The sequence below is a fragment of the Trichechus manatus genome, unplaced genomic scaffold (genome assembly GCF_000243295.1).
Source record: "Trichechus manatus latirostris isolate Lorelei unplaced genomic scaffold, TriManLat1.0 scaffold00123, whole genome shotgun sequence".
NCBI lineage: Eukaryota > Metazoa > Chordata > Mammalia > Sirenia > Trichechidae > Trichechus > Trichechus manatus.
Genome location: NW_004444059.1, coordinates 3,871,274 through 3,897,384, shown reverse-complemented (window position 1 = coordinate 3,897,384; position 26,111 = coordinate 3,871,274). Strand labels below are relative to the sequence as shown.

At 39.4% G+C, this 26,111-nt stretch overlaps 1 protein-coding gene across 2 annotated transcripts in view; it reads right to left on the bottom strand.

The window, feature by feature from the left end:
* NELL2 (neural EGFL like 2) overlaps window positions 1-26,111 on the bottom strand; it is a 420,771-nt gene that overhangs the window by 343,600 nt on the left and 51,060 nt on the right. For both annotated transcript variants that reach the window (XM_012557904.1, XM_004384560.2), the window contains one exon: window positions 5,523-5,673. In XM_012557904.1, coding sequence (XP_012413358.1) covers window positions 5,523-5,673 — 151 coding nt within the window. The remainder of the gene's footprint in view (window positions 1-5,522; window positions 5,674-26,111) is intronic.

Sequence of the window (26,111 nt, the reverse complement as noted above, 5' to 3'; positions counted from 1 at the left end):
ATATATATACACACACTTGAAATAAATAAGTCCAAAAAAAAATTAGGTTATAACCATGAGATTCCACTAAATTTACCCACACTAGAAAGGCTAAGATTAAAAAATGGAAAACAACGAACATTGGTAAAGATGTGGAGAAACGAACCCTCATCCATTGCTATTGAGAGTGCAAACTGGTACAGTCTCTGTGAAAAACAGTTTGGCATTTCCTCAAAAAGTTAAAAATAGAACTACTATATGACCCAGCAATTCCACTCCTAGGTATATACCCAAGAGACTTGAATGTAGCAACTCAGACACGTGTACACCAAGATTCATTGCAATACTATTCATAATAGCCAAAATGTGGAAATAGCCTAACTGCCCATCAATACAGGAATGGATAAACAAAGTATGGTATATAACAGTACACACATACAATGGATTATTACTCAGCCATAAAGAGAAATGAAGTCCTGATACATGCTACAATATGGATGCACCTTGAAAACATGCTGATTGGTCAGTCACAAAAGGTCAAATAGTGTATGATCTAACTTACATCAAATATCTAGAAGAAGCAAAAATATAGAGACCAAAGTTTACTAGTGGCTACCAGGGGCAGGAGAGAGAGGGATAGGGGTGCCATTGTTTAGGAAGCATTGACTATCCGCTAAAGGTGATGGAAAATTGGCAACAGATATAGGTGATGCTTGTACAACATGACTAATGTAATCAATATCACTGAATCGTTCATGTAAAAAGGTTGAACTGGCAAATGTTGTGCTTTATATATTTTTATCACAATAATAATATTAGGTTATAAAATGATTTATTGGCATGTGAAAATGCTCAAAATAATTTGCTAAATTTAAAAAGTTATAAAGTACGTATAGCATGATTCCATTTTAAATAAAAATGTTATATTTATACATTTTAAGTAGAAATATATACCTGAAAATACCAATAGAGACCATACCTGGGCAGTATAAAGACATGTGATTTTTATTTTCTTCTTTGTGATTTTCCTAATTTTCCATATTTACCATAAATACTATGTGTTTCATTTCCAGACTCTATAGGTTAAAAGATGGAGGCCTCTATGACTCATCTATCTATCTATAAGTGAGAGTAGAATCTAAACTACCTCCTGAGGAAAACTGTTTTCCCCGTTCTTGGGAACTGCCCACTTCAGCAATCCATAGACCGAGGACAGTACCTTCCTTTCAGGCATGTCTTTGTTAGGTCCCTCAATTTTTATAAGAAAGTGTCAGTATTTCTTTCAACTCTGCTGTTGATGCTTAGGGCTCTCCCTTAACTATCAACAAAGAATAACCTCAATTCGGGTATTTAATAGAGAAGTCCTGCTTGAATTCAATATTATTCTCAAGAGTTAGATTGAGAAAAGCAATTTATACGGAGTATTGCATGCAGGACATGGTCAATCATATGAGTGCTTCACATAGGGGGCACTATCAGACATTTTGAGCAGGAAAACTCTTGGTTGTACAGAACTGTCCTGCACAATACCAAATGCCTCCAAAGGGGAGAGGCCTGCTTCAGAGACCTTCACACCTAGATCAACGTTATTGGCATCACTATAGATTTGCTGTTTTTCAAGTGTATTGTAGCATGATGTGGTCGACATAAAGCCCTCTGAACTTGTTTCTCTAAGGACGCTCACTACATTTTGCCATAAAAGACCATAAAAGAAATACGTCTGTGGTCTCAGTACCAAGAGTAGTTACACTTCTCTTGATCATTCAACTGAGTTGTTTTTTCCCCCTTTGCCTTGATTTGCATGTTTCATTTTATTTTTATCTTGTTGTCCTGTAGATACCTCTGTAAACCACATTAAATTATTTATGGAAAAAAGTAGAGAATAAATCAATGGGTGTTCAGGAAATGAGGAAACTAAAAGATGGGTGAGAGTAGGACTAAGGGAAGAAAGGTAACTTCAGCAATAATAACAGGAAAAGAAAAACAACAGTGCAAACCAGAACACAAGGTCTGTCGGGGTGATAGAAAGTTAGGTGATACCACAGTGTACTAGTAAACACACCAGACTCAAGAATCAGAAGAACTAGGGTTGGGTCCTGATTCTGTCACTAGCTAAGCGATGCTGTGAAGAAGTGGGTAGAAGAGAACCTAGTCTAATGAGTTCTCATAGACACTGAGAGGTGGCATAGTACAGAGATTCAGTGGGCGGTCTCTATAATCATACTACCTGAGTTTAAATACTTTCTCCCACCGCCTACTCTTGTGGAAACTTTCACAAATACTTAACCTCTCTAAGGCTTGTTTTTCTCATCTGTGTAATAGGAATGAGAGTCCTGATCATGTACAATTATGGGACTTTTGTTTTTGTTAGTATTTTTAAGCGCTTTATACAGACTACAATGAGAAACCAGAGGTCCAGAAGAGTTAGGTAGTTTGCACAAGTTCACAAACCAAAGAGTGACAGAGCTGTGACTGGAATGCATGCAGTCCATCTCCAGGGTCTACACACTGAGTCCTGAATCATCACTACGAATACCGATGATAAAATGAATTAGTGCGTGTTATGCACTGAGCACAGGCCTGGCCAACAGTAAGCTTTTAATAATGGTTACCTACTAAGAAAATGAAAAACAAAAAACCAAACCAAACCCACTGCCGTCAATTCCAACTCATAGCGACTCCATAGGGTTTCCAAGGCTGTAAATCTCTACGAAAGCAGACCGCCACATCTTTCTCCCACAGAACAGCTCGTGGTTTCAAACTAGTGACCTTTCAGTTAGCAGCAGATTGCTTTAACCACTGCACCACCAGGCACCAGGCTCCTTAAGAAAATGAAAAGTGCCCCACAAATATAAATTATTTTCTATATCGAAGAAATATATACTATACCTCAAATAGGATATTTGTTTAGGTGTTGTCAATTTTATAGATGACACAAAGGTAGAAGGAACAGGTAAAACAATAAATTACAGAATTAATATCACTTTTAAGAAGTATAACTAGAAAGCATGACAGCTGAGCACAAAGATTTATATACAAATATATTCAGCATGGTATTATTAATGTTAAAATGAAATGAGTTCAATATCCAAAAACAAGGAGTTAATTAAACAAAATATAGCATATCTACACATACAGGCAAAAGATTGGATTAAAATATGACAGAATGTCAGCATTAGTCTCCTCTTGGTAATACGATTTTGGATGAGTTCTCCTGTTTCTTTACACTTGTCAGTTTTCTAAATTTTCTGCAATGAAATTATACTGCTTTAATAAATCAATATTATTTTTAATGGAAATAAGCCAATACAAAGTCCTGCATATAACTTCAACAAATCTATTTCATAGAAACAGCCAGACACTTGATAAAGTGCTATATATTTTTGTTCTTCAGATCCTTAAATGTGTTTAGGTGGTAAAAAATTTCAAATATTTTAATATGCATTAGATGGAAAATGTGCAGAATATAAGATGTCTGTGCTGGTCAGACAAGTATGGTGTTGTATGTTCAACTCTGGGGACCAACAAGAACAGTGACCTTGTGGGGTACATGCAGATGAGGGCAATAGGCATACTGAAGTGGCAACAATCAAGTCCCAAGAGGAGCAGATGGGGTATCCAGCACTGGTTAGTCCAGAAACAAGATGGGTAACAGATGTTGTGGCAGTGGCCATCACACAGGGAAGAGGATGTTACTTGGAAGAAGGCCGGCCAAGTTCCATGGCTCTACAAACGGGGGCAGTGGGAGACAGTTACAGGACAGAAAAATCTACTGTTAACAATACAGGGAAGAATTTCCTAACAATTAAAGATAACTACCACCACCTGCAGTTGAGTCGATTCAGACTCATGGTGACCCCATGGATGTCAGAGTAGAACTGCGCTCCTTAAGGTTTTCAGTAGTGGATTTTTTGGAAGTAGATCACCAGTCCTTTCTTCCAAAGTACCTCTAGGTGGACTCAAACTTCTGTCCTTTAGGTTAGCAGCCAAGCGTGTTAACAGTTTGTATCACTCAGGGGCTCTAACAATTAAAGATAAACATCAATAAAGCAGGCTGCTCTGTGAAGGAGCAACATTTCTTCCATTATATTACTCATGTTGCCTAAAAGCCTGATTGAGGCGGGCAGAGTTACAACAGTGTTGTAAGCAAGAAGCTCACCTGAAGGCAATCACCTAAAGCCAAGGCCTGTCCCTCAGACCAGAAACCCTCTGAAAGGAAGAGCCCTAGTGAACCCTTGAAGATGGGATCTCTCCCTCTCTTGTTCTGCCTTCATAAGGAAGATCCCAAGCTTAGAACCCAGTTACCAAGTAAGTGTAATTAAGACGGCACCCTCCCCTTACACACAGTCCAGAACCTGGGAGGAAAGAAACCCAAGTGAGGGGCCTGGGATGTTATACCAATCCTGTGAAGTGAGAAATGGAATAAAATGGAGCCTTCAAGCCCTGGAAGCAAGCCAGAGAAAGTGTTATTAAAAACTTTGCTCTGTAAGTCAGACTTGTTTTATTTTGTTCTCCACAGATATTTGCTTGTGTTTGTCCTCTAGTATTTAGTAAAGATTTGCAAAGTCCCAGGCTGTCTCACCTCTAATAAGAGAAACCAAGAAAAGAGGTTGCTGGCCACACCTGAACAGAATCATTAAAGCCTTTAGATTTATAAAGAGCTTTACAACTACTAACCCTTGAATCTTCACAACAACCTATGCCGTACTATTATTATCCTCATTTTACAGATGAGGAAATTGAGGCATGGAGAGGTTATGTGAATTGCCTAAGGTCCACATATACTAAGTGGTGAAACAAGGATTCAAAATAAGAACATGAAGGAACTTTCTTTGTCATAATTGTGGTTATTCTTTCAATAAGGAATCATTTTATGCTATTTGGTATTATTTATTAGCAGTGTATATACATGTCATATGTCATGAATGAATTTCCTCTCCCTCCTCCCTCTTCTTCTCCCTACTCCCACCAGCTCTGTGAATGATGCTTCTATATATGAAAGAAGCTGGAAGATATGAGACAGCTTTTTATTCAACACTACATTCAAGAGCACAGCTCTAACCGTTGCAGTCTAAGAGGCACACTGAAAAAGAAGTTATCTGTCAGAGATAAAAATTACAAGACTATTAAACTCTAAGGCCAGCCAACTTCCTGAAGAAATAGAATATAGTATTTTTGAGGATACTATGAGTCAGAATCAACTCAACATCAATGGCTTTGCTTTTTGGTATTCGCAAATTAAGAAGTATGTTTGAATTTAACATTGAGGAAGATCTCTCATGAAGAATTTAGTAATTAATCAATTTGTTTTTGGAATTGTGACTTCTGCGTGCTCTTGGCAATGTGAAACGCAGCAGCTCCTTCTGCTTTTAAACAGATTTCAATTACTTGTGTTCGTGATTTTGCATAATGTAGCAAAATTATTCTCACTGTTTTAAACCAATCTTGCATATATCATTATCTTGTTCTGTTTAACTCATCCTTGATGTGCTCATTGAACCATATTTAATGAAAACACGAGAAACTCCAGCAGCTACACTTACCTGTGATCTAAGTGGTGAATGGATAGAATAACTCCTGAATTTAAATGGGTCTGTTTTAGGGTCACCAAAACAGTAAATTCATGTTTATTTCTCAGCTTCTGAAAAAATTGTTCAGCTGTAGCAGTAGATGCTTTTATACTTCTGGAAGTATCTATAAAAGAAATAAACATACACTAAGAATAGACTAGAATTTTGTTTTTAAAAGAATCTTTTACACACATCTTTCAAGAAGTATTTTCAAGCAATAATGGATAAATAACAAGTTTCAGACTCTGCTAATAAATTCCTTCAGCAAGACTTTATGCTTCATATAACACTGGACAGTAAAATCACATGAATTACTGAGTCTGCCGTGTGTTTCAGGAATCTTTTTTCGAAAATGTCACCTTTGAGGCAAAGAGTCGAAGAACCTTATTTGAAGAAGTGCACTCCCAAGTATTCTCCATACACACTTCCTATACCCAAGATACCACAGCCACATCTGTGTCAACAATGAACAAAAAGATTTACCTCCTAAAACAGGGCCTAAAATACCACATTAGAGTCATTAAGCTTTTCCAACGCCTCGTGACAGAAAAGTGGATTTAAATCCATATGCCACCTTCCACACTGGTGTCTTTAGTCAGAAGGCTTGCTATCAATAGATTTTTTAAAAGATCACTGATATTAGTCATTCTCAGTCTTCTGTGCAGTGGATGAAGCATTAAGATCAAGTTATCTCATTGTACCTGTTGAAAGAAATACATATAACTTAATTTTAATTCCCATTTCCTTCTCCCCAAGCTTAGAGAAGTCTAGCCAAGGAAGGTTTGCATGGGACAGGATAAACTTTTACCCTGTATTTCCACATGGCTTAGTCTTGCACTCCAAACCAGGACCCTGGGGACACAGAGGAAATCGACAGGAATGGAAATAAGCCTGGATTTAGAAGGTAAGAATAACCTATTGTTCAAGCCATCTGCTAACTGAGCCTGAGGCTCTCCTAGTCATAGTGTGTGCAAAGGGTGGATGGGCTCCATCATTTTTTGTGTGTGATCAAATCATCCTCTTCTTTGCTCTGCTTGAGCCTAGGTAAGTAGTTCTCAACGGGGGAACAACCGGCATCTGGTGGGGAACTGACCCATGCATTGCAGAACATTTAGCACTTCTGCGTCCCTGCCCAATGAATGCCAGTGGCACCCATCCCTAGTCATTGTGACAACTACAAGTATTCCCACACATTTCCAAACATCCCCAAGGGAGTGATACAGCAGAAACCTGGTTGAGAACCACAACCTTAGTGAAACAGATTACACATTAATTCAAAGTTCCCCACCCTTCTAAAAACTGACTGCCGTCGAGTCGATTCCAACTCATAGCAACCCTGTAGGACAGAGTAGAACTGCCCCATAGAGTTTCCAAGGAGCGCCTGGTGGATTCAAACTGCGGACTTTTTGGTTAGCAGCCAGAGCATTTAACCTCTATGCCACCAGGGTTTCCCCACCTTTCTAGGCCCATAAATTTATGAAAAATAAATGTAATTACCTGGTCTATGTCTATCACTGGGAATACACAGACAAATAAGACATGGAGAAGCCCCAAAGACACTCATAAATCAGAAGGGACAAATAAAACCCAACACAATGCAAGAAATACTGCCGTACAGGTAGACAGAAGATGTTACTGGACCACAGAAGGAGAAGTAGCCAACATCATCGGGAGGGAAGGTTCATACAGCAGATGGCATTTGATCAGGAATTCACCAGATACGAAAGGGGGAAAAGAGCATTCCAATCACAGGAACAGCTTGTGAAAAAGCAGAGAGGTGTGACATGGCTGAAATCAGTGAAGAAGAGCCATTGCTGGATGGGGCTGGATAGGAAAGCTGGACTGGATGATGCAGGAGGGCCTTGTATGCCCACATAACAGACACCTGCTGCTTCCATCACATCATCAATTCACCCTACCAGTCAGCTGATCACCTATCGCTGTCCACAGTAATTGGATCCAGAAATCATACCCAGTCTAGGGCAATGAAGTCAGAAGTTTCAGGAAAAAGAAACTTTCTTGTTGCCAAAAAAAAAAACCTTTCTCATCTCCACTGGAAATTCACATTTTGCAACCATGACAAGAATCCGCAATTTCTGCAATGGCCAACAAAACAGTATCTCCACAGGCACCATCAGGGATAAAACGGGCAGTAGAGTGGGTTCCACACAATTCTTCTCAGCTCTAAAACATTCTGCTTCCTCAAGACGGCATACAAAATGTAGTTCTGTGAGAATGATTTAATCTAGTGTTAACTTTTAATCTACTCTAACTTATATGAAAGTGAAGCATTCACAAACTTCACTATTTCATTTTAATTTAATAGGTTAAAAATAAATTAAATTATAAATATTTCAAATTTCTGTATGGGAGACTAACTTGAAATGTAAACTTCATTTAATTACATTAAAAAAAAAGAAAACCAAAAAAAAAATTATAAATATTTACTAAGCTTCTCCCCCTTTTCACACAGGTAGAGCTTGAGCAGCATCCTTTGTCTTGCAGAGGAGGGTGATAGGTGGTGATGCCAATGGGAGAAACAGCAAAAGGACTACACTGAATATATAAGTGATGATCAGACCCACAGGGAGATGCAAGGGTGGGGCCTGGAGAGCTTGAGCTCTGAGAGTCAGAGAAAGGGAATTTAGACACGTGTGGCAGCTGCCTTACAAAGTGACACGTTAGAGAAGAGATGCTTAAAGATGTTTTTTTTAGCAAGTTTTGTTGTTTGGTATGCATGCAAATCCTTCAGTAAATCTCTAGATTATTCTCCATTGCTTTTGAAGTCAGATTTGGGGGGAGAGTTAGGAGGTTATATCATTTCCATTTTTGCTTTTTCTTTTGTTTTGTTTTTAGATGAAATGACAATGTTTGGAAATTGGCCTTAAGGTGAAAGGAAGAACCTAAAACAATTTAAGCTACATTTGAGTATCAGTAGAAATGTAAGACACCGTGGTTGAAAACATGGTGAAGGAAACTATGGGTTAAAGGAAGTCATTTTAAAAAAACCCATCAATTTACATTTTGGAAAAATTTCTCTGGTGGCCACGTGAAAGGTTATTTAGAGAAAGAAAAAAACAGAAGTAGGAAGAACACTTAAGAAGCTTTGGCTATCAAGTGATCATTGGCGTTTATGTTATCTTTCACATATTTTTAAACATCACATTTTGACATCCCTAAACTACCTATCCTATGTAAAATTGATTTTTTTTTTTTTTTTTTGTCTTTGACTGATAATGGTGATACAGAGCTGTGGGCCCTTGCACAATTTGCCAGGAATGTTGACAAGGGAAGAGCCAAATGAACACAAGAAACAAGGATCCTTACATTGAAATACTTAAGTGCACTGATGGAGCCCTGCAGAGCAGAACCACCCTCTACTCTGCCAGAGAGGTAAGTGGGCTCCCAGGGAGGTGCCATCCTTTGACTTAAAGCTGATTCACTCAAGCAGGGTCACAATTCAGGACAGGACTACTTATCTGTCCAACTTCCCCCAGCCTATTACCTTCCTGTTTCATCCTTCTTTGAGGGTACAGTGACCTGCAGGAAGGAGGGATCTTCCAGTATGGACATAGCCAACAGAAGCCCCATTCGGCTCGTGCTGAAGTGCAATGAAAAATAATACCTTTTCATCCTGATTAACCCAGTTCTTTGCACAGAGGTTTAAAAACGGGCTTGTGTGACCCTCCCACGTGTACTGGCGTGAGAGGCAGTGTATGAACTCACTGGGAAGGAGAAAACCTGGCCTGATTTACTAAGACCTTAGGATGGTCTCCTCACCTGGTAGCCTCAGCCCAGAGGCCCAGGACACAGGGGAAGGTTTTCAAATTACCTGGATGTGACAAAATGAACACCTTCGGGAACTATAAGCCATGACTGCATAATAATTTTCAGCTCTGTCAAGAGAATACCAGCTCTCACCCACCCTAACCCCACCTTAATAACATGTAAATCTATTGCTCCCCTTCAGACATGTTTTCAGGAATTTATTGTGCCTGACTCCAGGAAGGATTTGACGGAGGCCTGAACTCTGTGAGTGGCATCAGAATAAAGCGGGGGTAGGATTCAGGAGGTATTTAGAAAGTAGATGCTATAGAGCTTGGTCCCTGAAAAGACACATGCCAAGAGGTCAAGGAAAGGAAGAAAGTTGAGGATGAATCCAAATGGAGCTCAAGAGACTAAAGAAATGCAGTAAGAGTATGTTAGCACTCAGATGAGATTTCAGTTTTAGAAATGATAAGTTTTAAGTGCTATGGAACATGTATATGGAAGTGTCCAGTAGGAGGCTGGCACTACAGAATTGGATCTCATGAGAGAGGGTTGGTGATACAAATTTAGAAGTCATCAGGATGTGGGACCTAAAATCATAGAAATGCCTGAGAAAATGATCGGCATGAGAGGAGGATGAAAGGAAGGACCATGAAGACACTAAATCTGCAGCACAGCAGGGACAACGTATATAAGCTTGTGTGCGTGCATGTGTGTGTGTGTGTGTATGTGTGTGTACACATATACATATATAATGCACCTATGATACACTATAACTTTTATCCTTCAAAAATGTATAATAGTATATTTTTCTCCTTTGAATTCACATTTCATTTTGTTCTCACAAATCCCTAGAAAGTTCACAGGGGCAACTTTACTACTTCCTTTTTCAATGAGTAAAACAAGCCAAGGTACAATCTCGTGATTCACCCGAAGACAGCCAGCAAACTAGGGGTGTGAGGGCGATGACAAGTTGGTCCAATATTCTTTCCACTAAACTGCACTGCCTCTTGGACATGGCATCCTTTATCTATGCTTAACTGCCACTCACAAACAGACACGTGAACAAGACAGCACCAACACAGAAAATAATCCAGAAAAAAGGTATTATAAAACACAATATTTTCAGTTCCTTAAGTGATCAGCCTAGTAGTGATTTTAAGAAAGGTCACTTTCCCTATTTGCATTTCAGTTTTGCAATTTATAAAATTAGCATCTCTCCTATTTCACCTCAGAGAGGCTTCAGAGTTACCAGGATTATTACTATAAGACTCAATTCTGGTTATCACCAGAAAACCAAGTCAAAAAAACCAACATATGAGAATTAATTTCTTTTTTTGTTGTTATCAGTTAAAGTTTGTGAATTAAAATGTTAATTTAGATATGCAACTTATCAACAAGGCTTCCTGTTAGGAACCAAACAGAAAAATAAAGTGTGTTGGTTCCGAGAACAAACCCTGAATCCAGACGTTCCAACTCCATGCTGTCCCTGGCATGTACTAAACACTATGTGTTGGTTCTTAGAATTATGATACTTACTATTTGTCTCAACAAGCAATGAGACTATGGAACTCACTAAAACTACCAAGAGCCGTGACACCTTTGTGGTGATTTCCCCTGAGCTTACTTTCATTCTAATATCCCAAACTCAGCCATAAAATATCAGTTTCCAAGTTTGAAAATTAACATAGAAGTTTTTGGCAATCAAATTACTCTCAAGATACAATCCTGCCCACCGCTCTGCTTCTAAAGAACTATGATTGGTTATTCTTTTATGGACAAAATTAAATGTAAACTGAACTTCTTTTAAAAGCAGAACAAACAAAACCCATTTGAACCATCTCTTCAGAAAAAAGCAGGCTGAGAAAAGGGGCCATGAAATGCTACTACTAAACGCTATAGAAAAAGTTATTAACACACCATGCTACATTGGATCTTTTTAATTGGAGAACTGCTGGAGTTTAAAACTGAAATTTGATTCCATGTTTTTCATTTTTATTGTGTGCAGAGCCTAAAAATCTCACTAAGAAAACAACCAGTGGTGTTTTAAAGCAATTATTAATAAATAATGAAGCAGCTCAGAAGCAATCACATCAGAATATTCATTTTTAGTCATGGGACTACCAGAATGGAGTGATGAGTTCATGTGTGGATAGATTAACAATTTCTAGGGATATAAACAACTGCTATGAAATCCCCCATATACCTTGTTAAAGGAGAGACAGACAGGAGTGACATTTCTAAAACAGATTGTAGCTTAACGCACTTCTGTATGTGATAGTGAATGTGGATGTTTACTGATAAAGTCAGCTTGGAAATTCTTTACATATATTTAGTGAGTCAGTAGTAAGAGTAATGAGAAAAGATTTGTCCATCTTCCGATAACAAAGAATAGATAAGGATCATTTGCTTCTTTTACACTAAACTGAATCACTACAACTGCCATCGTAAATCAAATGAGTCTCTTCCCACTGACAGTTCTCTATCCCATCTGAAGAGTGTAGAAACCAGAATTGATTTTCCCCTGCCTAACCAGACTAATAAAAATACCATGTGAAAGTTCAATTATGGAAACTGTGTAATCTCAGACATGGATAGCTGACTTAGAATGTTCCAAAATTCACCAAATTATCATTTTTTTTAGTCTCTATGAAATTTTATTGCCTTCTAAATTCAGGTTAGAAATATACTAAGTTAGAGCTGTTATCATAGTTACTGTCCATTGCTATTACTCTCCCTTCAACGTACCCATGCCAAGGCAAAATAATAGTAACAAACTATTCAAGGCAAAATAATACTTAAACTATTCAAGGCAAAATAATAATAACAATTTCAAAAGCCATTAAAATTTGATTAGCAGTACACAGTTTGCAAAGCCTTTAAACATGAACAATCTCAAAGAGCCTCACAGCAACTTTAAATAAATGATATTATTAGTTTTACAATAATAGAAGTTACAGCTGAAGAAACAACGGCACTTACGATCATTACCGTAAGTGGCTCAAAAACAAGGCTCATTTCTATGAACTTACTATACTAGGATATATCAAAAGCAACAATGACAGGATATAGGGATGAAGCCACTAAATTCAACTGGTAGAGCCAGGCTCCCAACTCAGACCAATGTGTTTCCTACTGCACGGCAGCATCCTACCAACACCACAGTGATGTCTACTCTGTGGGGAGATAAACCCACATTTCCAGCTAATTTTTGTAAAAGCATATTTTGAAGATAAATACTTCAAATCTTCAGAACAGTTTGAGCTTTTCAAATCTACAAAACCATATCATATAATCCTTCAGCTAGATACCCTAATCTAAACTATTGGGATGTAAACTGCACTAAGTTTTAAAATGGCACGCTTTAAAAAAAAAAAAAAGGTTTTCAAATAATTCTCCTTAAAAAGTTTTTGGGCAAAATGTATGATTAATCCACAGCTTTTTCATGGACGAAACCAACATCGAATGATGCTACATCCTCACACTTTAGGTATCTCTATGCCCTTTGAATTACTAGGTTAAGAGAATGCAAGGACATAATCTTAGAAAGCAGACTTCCCCTTCAACGTTCTTACTCCCATTAAGTCCTAAGGGGTACAAACAACAACCTAATAATTTCTCTCAAATCTACAACTAATTATTATTTGATTCAACACACAATAAACATATATTTTCACATATTATTTACAAAAATATTTGTTAGCTTAATGTTGTGGATATCCAAACACACAAAAACATACACGCATCAATATAATCAGAAATAAGAAACACAAGCATCAATCAATTAACTAAACAAACAAAACAGGTTCTACTCCTGGCTGTAAGGAGCCCTTGTGGTGCAGTGGTTAAAGTGCTCGGCTGCTAACCAAAAGGTCAGCAGTTCAAACCCGCCAGCCACTCCATACAAGAAAGATGTCTCCTGAGAGACTTAATTACTGGGCTGAGGGCTGTGGGGACCATGGTCTCAGGGAACATCTAGCTCAATTGGCATAACACAGTTTATAAAGAAAATGTTCTACATTCTACTTTAGTGAGTAGCGTCTGGGATCTTAAAAGCCTGTGAGCAGCCATCTAAGATACTGTACTGGTCTCACACCTCCGGAGCAAGGGAGAATGAAGAAAACTAAAGACACAAGGGAAAGATTAGTCCAAAGGACTAATAGACCACAACTACCATGGCCTCCACCAGACTGAGTCCAGTACAACTAGATGGTGCCCAGCTACCACCACTGACTGCTCTGACAGGGATCACAATAGAGGGTATGGACAGAGTTGGAGAAAAATGTAGAACAAAATTCTAACTCACAAAAAAAAACAGCAGACTTACTGGCCTGACAGAGACTGGAGAAACCCTAAGAGTATGGCCCCCAGACACCCTTTTAGCTGAGTAATGAAGTCACTCCTGAGGTTCACCCTTCATCCAAAGATTAGACAAGCCCATAAAACAAAACAAGACTAAAGGGGCACACCAGCCCAGGGGCAAAAACTAGAAGGCAGGAGGGGACAGGAAAGCTGGTAATAGGGAACCAAGGTCGAGAAGGGAGAGTGTTGAAATGTTGTGGAGTTGTTAACCAATGTCATAAAACAGTATGTGTACTGTTTAATGAGAAGCTAGTTTGTTCTGTAAACATCCATCTAAAGTACCATGAAAAAAAAAAAAAACCTTACAGCCTTGGAAACTCTACGGGACAGTTCTCTGTTCTATAGGGTTGCTATAAGTCGAAATTTACTCGACAGAAATGGGTTTGGTCTTGGTTTGGACTGCTGAATCTAGTAACTACATGCTTGATCTTAAGGAAATAATTTATGACTCATATGTTGGAATTTTCATTAATAAAAGAGAACAAAGAACAAAGTATAGCCAGGGTATAAGAGGGCTACAACAAAAAATAAAATGTCTCTATAATTTGGAATTTAAAATTAAAGTATTGAAACAGTATATAATAGGTATAATACAAGTAACTTATTAAGATTTACTTTTTTTATTCCATGATAACAAGAAACTTTTGATGACAATTTGGCTTCCCAGGTACACTTGCATCCTTCAGAGAAAGCAGCACTGATCAGTCAGTATAAGTATTGTGGTTTAGTTCACTGTTATTAATTATCATTGTAGATTAAAATTAAAATTGGCACTTGAGTTTATAATCAGATTGATGCCTTTGGCTAGAATGAAGCATTCCCTCAGAATCTCATCAGTGAAGTTCAGAGGTAAAGCCAATCAAAGCAGTCTTCCTCTTTACCATCTCTCCTTCAAACTGCAACACTGCTCAAGAATAAGATCAAACAGGCAAAAGCACTGAGCAGGTAAAAGGGATGAGGACTGATGATCATGATGATGAAGTCATCAGCCATAACCCTAATGGACTGGTTGCATTCTTCTGTTGATCCTGCCTCTTCACCTGTACATAGCAGATTCAACAACATCATTTGAAAATATGTAGCATATTTAAGAATCATTAATTTGGAAGACCTTATTTAAACCAATCCAAAACGTTGTATCATGAACAGGTTGAACCGAGACTGAATGTGTACAATTTATCAGCTAATTATCACAAGCCAATGGCTTAAATACAGAAGGAAAATTAACAAACTCATTGATTATCACAATTTACAGAACATGATGCTGCCCTGACTAAAGTCATTGCAACTTTGAATAAATGAAATGCTTAAATTTCTAAAACAAAAAAAAAAATTGAGTTTTCACAAGTTTTACCCTTAACAGTAGATAAGGCTCAACTGCACCTCTGTATACCACATTAGTTATTAGTATATAAGTTATTCTTTTAATTAACAAATTACTTACCTTACCATTTATATGTATAAATTCATGAATTATTTCTTCTCTCTTGTAAATTATCCCATATGTAATACCTAGCTATATCTTAAAAATATAAAATTCTACCAATTTTAAAGAGCTCATCTAGTATGAGAATAACTATAAACTCAAAATAGAAATGTATATAAATTAATGTTTTCAAGTGAAAGCTGAATCACAAGTCATTCGCTTATTTTCTTTGAGGTCTGATCAAATATTCATACTATCCCTGACAGGATAAGAAGAGAAAAAGGTACCTAGTCAAAGAGCTGGTTATCTTTGTATCCACTTGTATGCTAGTTTTTTTACTTGGTTCGAGTACAGTTATCACTGTATAAAGATCAAGGTGAGATTTCTTTTACATATCTTTATCATTTGACTGATACCTATTAATTGACAGGAATAAGAAAAGAATCTGGATCTCTAAAATATCTTTAAATTATGAAATGTGAAGGTTATACATTTGCATCCTCAGATTACAAAAGCAGATTGTAACAGAATCTTTGGTGAATAGCCAAAGAGATAGTACACGGTCCCCCATCAATTATGCAGAGCTGAAGTGCTGAAATGCACAATTTCATCTTCTACCTAATGAGCCAATTTGACCTGAGACAACAATTTTGGGAGTTTGGGAGTTTTGTCCTTCTTTAATTATAATAATCAAATTATTTCAGAATAATAAGACACCAAAATATCAGTTATCATGATTAATTACCCTATCAAAACTGGGCTACTTTTTTTTCTATTATTATTTTCCTGCAAGAAAGAAAACAGAATTATAAAGTAACAAAGGACATGGAGCACATTATAATCAACTTCTCAATCTAGAGATTGAGACACTAGCCCTCATGTCAGCTTCTGGCTTTCTTTCCCGAGGCGCCGCATCTCCCTCCCTGTGGTTTCTAATGATGCCAGAAAATCAGAACTGGGGCTCAGAATTAAGTCTTCTTGTTCAGAGATTCAACAAGAAAGAACTCAAGGAATTTGTGCAGTCTCTAAAATAAATCATTTCCCAGCCTCATAACACTGGCCAAGTCTACAAAGTTGAGCTTCTGCTTAAGTTTCTCAGCTTGGAACTCTAAACTCTGCCCTGCATACCCAACTGCTTGGCTGCAACTCTGATGCTCTGTCAGGATCTTGTCAAATCCCTTTGTTGCCCCCAGGAATGGATGAATCCTGCTAACATATGCTGGATCCATCAAATGATGTCTACCTCACTTTGAGCTTTGGAGGCTACTGGGCCAGTATGGACACTACTCCCAACTTCTACTTATTCTCCCTACCCTGCCCCTACCTCATCTTACTTCCCTCTTGAAGTTTTTCAGATTGACTATTTAAATGATAATACTATCCTTGGATAAAGCACAGGAGACTCACTGTCTAAATTAAACTCTGAACTTCCCCTTACTGGAAGCTATATAATCTCCAGAGCTAATCTGTCCAGTTCCAGAAGCCTTACATCTGATCCCACCAGGCTACATCTCTCCCCGTTTCAAGACTCGGTATTTCTCCCTAAGCACCATTTCTAGGCTGAGAAATGCCTTCAGTTTCCTGCTCACTTTAATTAACTCAACAGATATATACTGGCACTCAGTAAGTGCTCAGTATATATTACATAATGATCGTGCTGGGAATTCAGCAATGAAGATCAGGAATGATCCAGTACTACGAAGTGTCTACCTCACTGTGGCAGAGCGTGCCAAATGTCCTCCAGAAAAATCATTCTCTTCTTTTTAGTCATAGAATCCCCTATTTTTATCTGGATACAATGCTGCCTAGTTAGAAATTACGTGCCCTAGCATCTTTTGCAGCTTAAGTGACCAAGGCACTAAGTTCTGGCCAATGGAATGTGAGCAGAAACAATACATGCTAAAATACGGATTTTATTATTAAAAAGGAAACTGATTGCCCTCCACTCTTCTTTCCCTGAGGCTGAAACAGGGATATGGTAATAGTAAGCCAATTTCTTCAAAGAGGACAGGGATATGGTGGAGCTAGGAGACTGGAGAAAACCTGGGTCCTTGGGTAATTTCATATGGGAGAGCTGTCAATCTGCCCTGGACAATCTCCCTACCTCTTATTTAAGCACTGCATTTTGGGTGTATTTGTTACTTAGCCTATTCCCTAATTAATACATTCCCCCAAGTTTCCTAAGACTCATTCAGGTATTTGCCTAGGGTACCATTTTTTAAAGCAAGGGTCAGCAAATTTTTTTCTGTAGAGGATCAGATAGTAAATACTACACACTTTGCAGGCTACATATATCTCTGTTGCATATTCTTTTTTTTTTTTAATTCTTTTGTTGTGTGCCATTGTTATGGATTGAATTGTGTGTGTCTACTTGGCTAGGCCATGATTCCCAGTATTGTATGACTGTCCACCATTTTGTCGTCTGATGTGATTTTCCTATGTGTTGTAAGTCCTACCTGTAAGATGTTAATGAATAGGGATTACAGGCAGCTATGTTAATGAGGCAGGACTCAATGTACAAGATTAGGCTGTATTTTGAGTCAGTCTCTTTTGAGATATAAAAGAGAGAGGCGAGCAGAGAGACAGGGGGACCTCATGCTACTAAGGACGAAGAACCAGAAGGGGAACGTGTCCTTTGGACTTGGGGTTCCTGCGCTGAGAAGCAACTAGACCAGGAGAAGACTGAAGACGAGGACCTTTCCCCAGAACTGACAGACAGAAAAAGACTTCCCCTAGAGCTGGCACCCTGAATTCGGACTTCTAGCCTCCTAAACTGTGAGAAAATAAACTTCTGTTTGTTAAAGCCATCTCCTTATGGTATTTCTGTTATAGCAGCACTAGATGACTAAGGCAGCTATTGGGTCAATTCCAAGTCATAGCAACCTGACAGGGCAGAGTAGAGCTATCCTATAGGGTTTCCTAGGCTGTAATCTTTACAGGAGCAGATTGCCAGGTCTTTTCTCCTGTGGAGCCACTGGTGGGTTCAAACCACAGACCTTTCAGTTAGCAGTTGAGTGCTTAACCATTGTGCTACCAGGGCTCCTTATTTATTTTTACCACCCTTTAAAAATATAAAAACCATTCTTAGTTCAAGGGGCCATACAAAAATAGGCTATGAATTTAACCTGTGGGACCGTAGTCTCCTAACCCCTGGAAGGAACAAACATAATTTCCCCTACATAGAGAATAATTCTTTTATATCTTTAGTTCGTTATGTTTCTGCCTAGAAAGGAAGTCCAAAATAAAGAGTTACAGCACATGATAAAAGAGAGTAAGTACTACATGCTACAGAAGCAGAAAAGCAAGGAGGTAAATACCGCCTGCTAACATGTTTATATTACTACTGTGATAAATATATTTTTAGGTATATCTTATCTTCCCTCTTTAGGTGATAACCTTTCTGAGTGCAAGGAACAATTTTTTAATTCTCCTTTTTAGTACAGTGGTCTGAATATATAAACAATCAGCAAGCGTGGCCCATTGTCTCGTTCACTGATGATTTTGCCACCCATTTCCATGCCTTTTCATAGCAAAGAGCATATTCTTGTCTGCTCAAATAACTGAGTACAGATTACAGATTTATTTTGCCTTCAAATATTTCTTGGCATTGCAACCTATTTTAATATTATGATTTAAAAGATATAATAGGTGATAATCCCAATCAACTAAACTAAAATACATACCAAAAAATTTAATACAATAGTGTTTTATATTGTTAGGTATTAAGTCCTAGCAGTAGATGATCTAGTAGATGATCTTTTGATCTTTTGAACCAAAAGACTCTCTCCTTTCCCTGTGGAAATATGAACTGGTAAGTCTGTATGAGGATTCCAGATTTGTAAAGGGAACTTAGCCCTTTGTACCATTCTAAGATGAGCCTGCTCCTAGAAAAAGCAATAGTGGAGGGCTTCAGTTAACAGTAGGTAAAAAACTTCTCCTCAGATGATTTCAGTGTGGGTTTTTTCTTAAAAGTGTTATAAATTTCCATAATATCAGAGAAAATAATTTCTAATTGAATGGTCAGAAATACCCCCCAAAGCCAAATGAAAGCATTAGAGTTGTCTGCTCTCAGTTGCACCAACAGTTTTGGGGTAGTGGTGAGTCACCTGGAGTCCCTGGGTGGTGCAAATGGTTGACACGCTCAGCTGCTAACCGAAAGGTTAGAGGTTCTAGTTCACCCAGAAGTGCCCCTGAAGAAAGGTCTATCAATCTACTTCCAAAAAATCAGCCATTGAAAACCCTATGGAGCGCAGTTCTACTCTGACACACCTGGGGTCACCATGAGTCAAAATCGACTGGTGGCAACTGGTTTTGTGAGTCAAATCTACACAGAATGGTCAGAACACTTAACAAATAAATATTCTTGACTTTGTTTTTCCTCTTCTTGTATAAGCCTGGATTTTAAAAAACAACTCAGATGAAAAGTTGGATGCTCTACACAGTGGTCTACAGATAATTTCTTCGTTATCTTTTACTCCCTTTAAAACAAAGAGAACTGGGCGTTAAAATAATCCTGGAATTTACATTGTAATTAGGATTAAACATCTCATATCCCACCTTCCAGGTCCCTAGGTGGCACAGACGATTTGCGCTTGACTACTAACCTAAAGGTTGGCAGTTTGAACCCACCCAGGACCACTGCAGAAGAAAGGCCTGGTGATCTGCTTCCATTAAGATTACAGCCAAGAAAACCCTATGAAGCAGTTCTACTCTATAACACATGGGGTCACTATGAGTCGAAGTTAACTCAATGGCAAGGGTTTTCTTTTCTCTCTTTTTTTATCCCAACTTCCTGACAGTTCTCTTCCCTGCATGACAGTCCACAGCTCTGCTTACTACACATGCTCATTATTTTTAAGTGTAGCACTTTGTGCTGCCTTGTATCTTTCTCTATCTCTATTTCTTGTGTAATTGCTTTATATGCCAGTCTTACATCCTCAGAGACTGATTTAAATCTCCTTGAGGGCAAGAACTGTATATTATACTACTATCCTACCTCAGCAATCACCAACAAATGTAGACCAAGACAGAGAGAAAGACTTCAGTAAACATGGCCAGATAGAGTTGAATTAATTTCCCTTTTCAAGGTTTGGAAGATAAAACAATGTGCCTGCGTTGGCTGTGTAAAGAGAAGTTACTCCCCTAGTTCTCCAATGAAGCAAGGTTTATAACCATGGGCCTTGCTGCACAGCTCTAGGCAATACCTGGTAATCTCACATGCAAACACAATTTATCCTGCACAAGGTTTACGGACAGGCCTTGGGAGGCACAGCCCATACCAATTACCCAGTCCAACTATCTCATTAGTCCAGGCTAGGAAAGTTGTTAGGATTTAAAAATCTACTGAAACTATACTGAGTGGTGTATAAAACAAGCTGCTTTCTTTCATCCCAACATGTTGTTTGGAAGCTATTCCAAGTCATGTATTTTGTTTCATATTCCACTCTCCCAAAATTGTTTTCTTTCTAGCATTTGGAAGATAAAATGGGCATTTCTACCTTAATTATCACACTTAGATATGGTTCTGATATGCATACATGCATACAGATATGCAAAAGATATTCTTCCATTTCTAATTTAGGAATTTAGACCTAAATATCAACAATGTATTTCATATTTAAACACTAACATCCAATAATTAACTCATATATTTCCCCATTTCCATACCTTCCCTTCCTTATAATCTCACATTTACTTACTAGTTCTATATTCTAATTTTGTTTTTCCTTCTGTATTCTAATTTTTAGCATTTTTGTTCATTCTTTGCTATTACTTCATAAAGTACATGCATGAATGTAGGAATAGAGATATAAATACAGTATAAAATGTGCGTATGTATATGTGTAAGGTCCTGGGTGGTACAAATGGTTTGCACTCGACTACTAGCCTAAAGGCTAGTAGTTCAAACCCACCCAGCGGTACCGAGGAAGAAAAAGCTTGGTGAAGCACTGGGTCACCATGAGTCAGAATCGACTAGATGGCAATGAGTTTGGTTTCTGAGCGGTTTTGTGCATGTGTGTCTGTATGCATGTACATATATATACACACAAATATACACACAGTTTTACTATGGTCCCTCTATATAAATGTGACTATGTTCCAAAAATCATAGGTCAATCAGTTTTTAGGACCTTGGTCTGTATTTTTACATGGTGGCAATACTAAACATGATGATTAGATCCTCAGAAGAGTCAATCTACTATAGCATGTTCTGGCTGATTTAAACCCAGTAGGTTCTGGCTTCATGAATCCAGTAGGCTGAGCTCTGCAACATCTGGCATCTCAGTGGAAGGGGGAAAACTGGAAGGCAAGATGAGATAAAGGGATGGGATAACTGAAAAGGCTGTAGGCTAGATACCGAAAAAGGGAGTTGACAGTTCGATATTTAATATTCAGTAGGGTATGGGAGAACTGAAACTTGGTTCAAGTGGGGAAATCTGGGCAGAGGAAGAGCAGTATGTGCAAAGCATGGAGGTATGAAGAATCATGGTATGTTCATTGACCTACCAGTATTTTATATTGCTGGAGCATAAGGTGTGTGGGAATAAGGGAGGTGGGGAGTGGAAGAAGGCTAGACAGGTGGTTAGGAACACATCATGGTTCTGTAATCAGCCTTTTCAGAGATACTGTGTTACTCAGAGAACTACAGGGCCAAAAGGAAAGCAAAGCAGAAGCCCAGTCCTATGAACTGAGCCAACAGAATGGGTTTAAAGAAAACCTATGACTCAGTCAGCATGCAGTGGCTCAAAGCTCTTCTTAGGATACGAGGCACCAGTCATTATCATAATCCCAATCTATTCTACCCCTACACTGATAGGTGAGTTCTCAGTGTATTTCTTGTCCTGGTCAGAACTGGCTCAGGAATGGGGAATAATGGGCAAACAGGGCCTCAGTTACCCCTTTCTAGAAGTGCTGACATAGGCCATCATTTGAAGCATAACCTCCAGGTCATCCAAAGTTTCCACTTAGGACCCCAAGGATGTCTCCTCCCTAAACAGCACCTGCAAAGGGAATGGAGAGTCTCCCTTCCTGAACCACATTAGACTGCATGAACAACAGCAGGAGGCTGAGATACCCATGGCAGTTCTGAAGAAATAAGGTGAGGAGAGACTAGAAGAATCTCAGGGATCCCAGCACTGATGAAGAGAGACCAAGAATACCCATAGCCAGTGGAGAAGGAAGAGCAGCAGTCCTGGAGCAAAGAAGACTCCCCAGCTGGAGAGCCATTGGTGGGAAAGAGACCTCCCCAGACTCCAAGTGTGATTCAAGATACTGGCAGTTATCTGCACATGGATCAGGGATGAGAGGTTTGTGATGCTGAGATTTGGGTGAATGTGTTAGGGAATCTGGGACTAATATTTTTCTTCTTTTTGAATATAATCGTAGATTCTTTTCATTATCTCTTTTAGAGGAGAGATCTTTAAAAAGATGAGGAAGGAACATTGTACTTTGAGAGGAAGGACGCATATAGAGCATGAGGCAGCTCTAACAGTGGTAGAAGCTGCTGCCCTACAGAACAGTGTCTGCTGCATAGCGAGTGTCTTTGGCTAGGTTCTCTAGAAAAGTAAAACCAATGAAGTGTGTGTGTGTGTGTGTGTATACAGAGAGAGAGAGAGATTTATATCAAGAAAATGGCTCACACAGTTGTATAGGCTGGAAAGTCCCCAGTCCACGTGTCAAGTGTCAGGCTGGAGGCTTCTCCTGACTCACATAACTGCAGGGGCTGACAAACTCAAGATCAGCAGATCAGACAGTAAGCTCCTGGCTCACAGGCTGTGGAGGCTGATGAATCCAAAGATCAGCAGGTAAGACAGCAGGCTGCTGGCTCACAGGCTGTGGAGGCCAACAAATCCCAAGATCGGGAGGCAATACGGCAAGCCCCTGGCTCAAGTCCCAGGAACCAGAAGTCAGATGATGACAAGCCAGATGCAGGATCCAGAGCAAGCAAAAGCTAGCAAGCTTTGCCAGAAAAACCATATATATTGGATGCAGGCCACACCTCCAAGGAAACGCCCTTTCAACTGATTGGCTGCTCACAGCAAATCTCATCATGGGGGTGATTACATCATTACATAACTGCCAAACTACATCATAACTGCCAAACCACTGAGAATCATGGCTCAGCCAAGGTGACAGACAACCTTAACCATCACAATGAGCATTCTACAAATATTCGTTAAATGAATAAGAGCTAGCATTTACTGAATGCTTACTATATACAAGACAGTGTTTTAAGTGCTTTGTTTGTGTTAACTAAGTGGGAAATATTATTGTCCTCATTTTACAGAGAAATTAAATTACTTGCTCTAGGTCAGGGTTTCTCAATTTCAGCACTATTTGCATTTTATACCAGATAATTCTTTGTTGTGGGGGGACTGTTCTGCGCATTGTAGAATGGTCAGAAGCATCCCTGGCCTCTACCCACTAGAAGCAAGTAAGACCCCATACCCAATCTAAAATGTTTCCCGACATTTCTGAATGTCCCAGGGGGGAACAAAATTGCCTGAGGTTGAGAAACAGTACTTAGGTTACCCAGCTGATAAGTGGCATGTTGAGATTTGAGCCCAAGCAGTTCGCTCCAGAGACTGTGGTATTAACCTCCAAACTACAGCTCCCTGCCGTAGGAGTAAATGGCAGCTAGCATTTACTGACTGCTTACTATGCTCCAGGCACCGTGCTGAGCTCTTTCCTACATCATCTCATCTAACTATCACCATAGCCATATACCTGGATAGCCACCTTTGAAACCAAATAATACAGAAAATAATTTACAGTGTTTTCTTTTTCCTTAACAAGTTGATTCATATCTGCCAGATACTTCTACAAATATTTTTGCAGAACTCAAAACTAAATTTTTCTTTTCTGATTGCTAAGGCCCTGAATCTTCTCTCCCATTTTCAGGAACAGCAATGTTCCTTCAAGACCTTAAAAAATGGATTAGAGGCTTCCAGAAAAATGGCGCTCTAGGCAGAAGCACCACGCCATCCCTCCACAGCAAAGATCCAAAAAACTAAGCTGAACAGAGACGACAACAATCCTGAAACCCTAAAACATCAAATGAAGAGATAAAGAACTCAGCCAAGTACCAAATGGAGTGAGAAAACTGACAGAGAACGGAGCGAGGAGAGATTCATGCAGAGGTCCCCTATCAGCTAACACAGCGTGGATCTGCCATCTTGGACTCCTATCGGAGACCAGCAAACAGGGGTACGAGAAAGAAGCTTCATGGAGCTTCCAGCGGGAGAAAAAACAAGCAGTAATTTGCGATATACGCTTTCCCACCCCCCACCCTTCTTCACCCATACTCGGCCTCCTCTGCTTCCCGCAGACACAATCTCTTGTCCAGGAAGCACTGGCTGCTTGGATTCCACCCACCCGAACAGGCCGGCTCTCTGAGTGCCATTTGTTGGCTACTGGTATTGCTTTTTTCCATTTCTTTTGATTTCTTCCTTATCCCTCACCACCTCCCCCTCCTTTCGCTCAAATAGCTGGCTCCGTGTGCCATCTTTGCTTCTTCCTGAGGGGCTATGGAGCTCCATTCGAGCGTGGAGCTGCTCCCCGGTCTGGGCTGCTGCGCTGGTGGGATCCCAGGGCTTTTGTTCATTTGTTTTGAATTGTTTGTTTTCTTTTCCTTTTCTTGAGTTGGGAGCCCGTTCTGGTCGGGCGGTGCTGCATGGCTTGGAAACTACCCCCTCGACTCGCACAGACATGCAGAGGAATCCCTGAGGGCATTTCTTTTCTCTTTGGTTTCTTTTTTTCTGTTTTTTGGGGGGCTTTTCTTGTTCTTTTTTTTTTTAATTTGTTTTGTTTTCTTCTCCCTCTTTTCCCCTTTTTGTCTTTCTTCATTGCTCAGTTTCTCATCTCTCTATATCTTCCATCTCTTTCTGTTCCTTGAATGCCTAGCATTGTATACCTCTGCACCTTCTAGCCAGGCTGTGCTGCGGCACCTGGGAGCAACTTCCTCAGACCTCATGGCCACACCGGTGGGACCCCTGGGAACTTTGCTGTTCTTTAACCTTTCCGATTTTTATTTATTCATTCTTTTCTATTTTTTTCCTTCCTCTTCCCCTTTTTGATTTTCTCCATTTCATGGTCTCTCATCTCTCCACTCCAACGGCAAGCTCCCCTAGCATTCTTTTTTGTTTCTTTGTATATTTTTGGCTCCTGTCCTACTCTCCTCTCTCCCATGTCCATCTTAGCTCCACACATAGCAGTCTCCCCGCTGCATCCTTCTGGCCTGCACTGTGCGCTTGGTGTTGCACCACCAGGCAGCGTGGGCATGGCCTACTGGAGCCTGCCCTGCACTGATTGTCAGCACGCTCTGGTGGCTATAGTGAGTGCCGAAGGCAACCCGTCTCAGTGGCTCCTCTTCAGCGGGACCTGCCCTGCTGTACCATGTCTGAATGGCTGGCCCCGCTGGTTGGAGAGGCAGGGGACGAGTACTGTGCCAACGGATGAGAGGGCAGCAGGGAGCGCACAGCCCGCCTGCGCAGAAATAGCCAAATTTAAAAAGAAAGGGACGAAACAAACAAATCCACAATCAGTAAATGAGAAAAACAACTACTGAATGCCCCGAAGACAGCAGAAAATATTAAAATATTTACAAATACAGGACAGGATGGTTCCAGTAGGTGTCCAAAATAAAATACCAGATGACATTCCAGCGGAAGAAAAGGCACTAGAACTACCTGATAGGGAATTCAAATCTCTAATACTCAGAATTCTCCAAGAGCTGAAGCAAAAAGCAGACAAAAAGGAGGAAAAAATAGACAAATTCATGGAAAATACAGACAAAAAATTAGAAGTATTCAGGAAAATAATGCAGGAACAAAATGCCCAAAACCCTCACAACTAGAAATTATACAAAGACAACAATTAAAACTCCAAAAGATAAACAACAAGATTTCAGAAATGGACGGTGTCATAGAAGGGCTGAGAAGCAGATTTGAAACCGTGGAAGACAGGATCAGTGGAATTGAAGACAAACACTTGGATACAACTCTGTT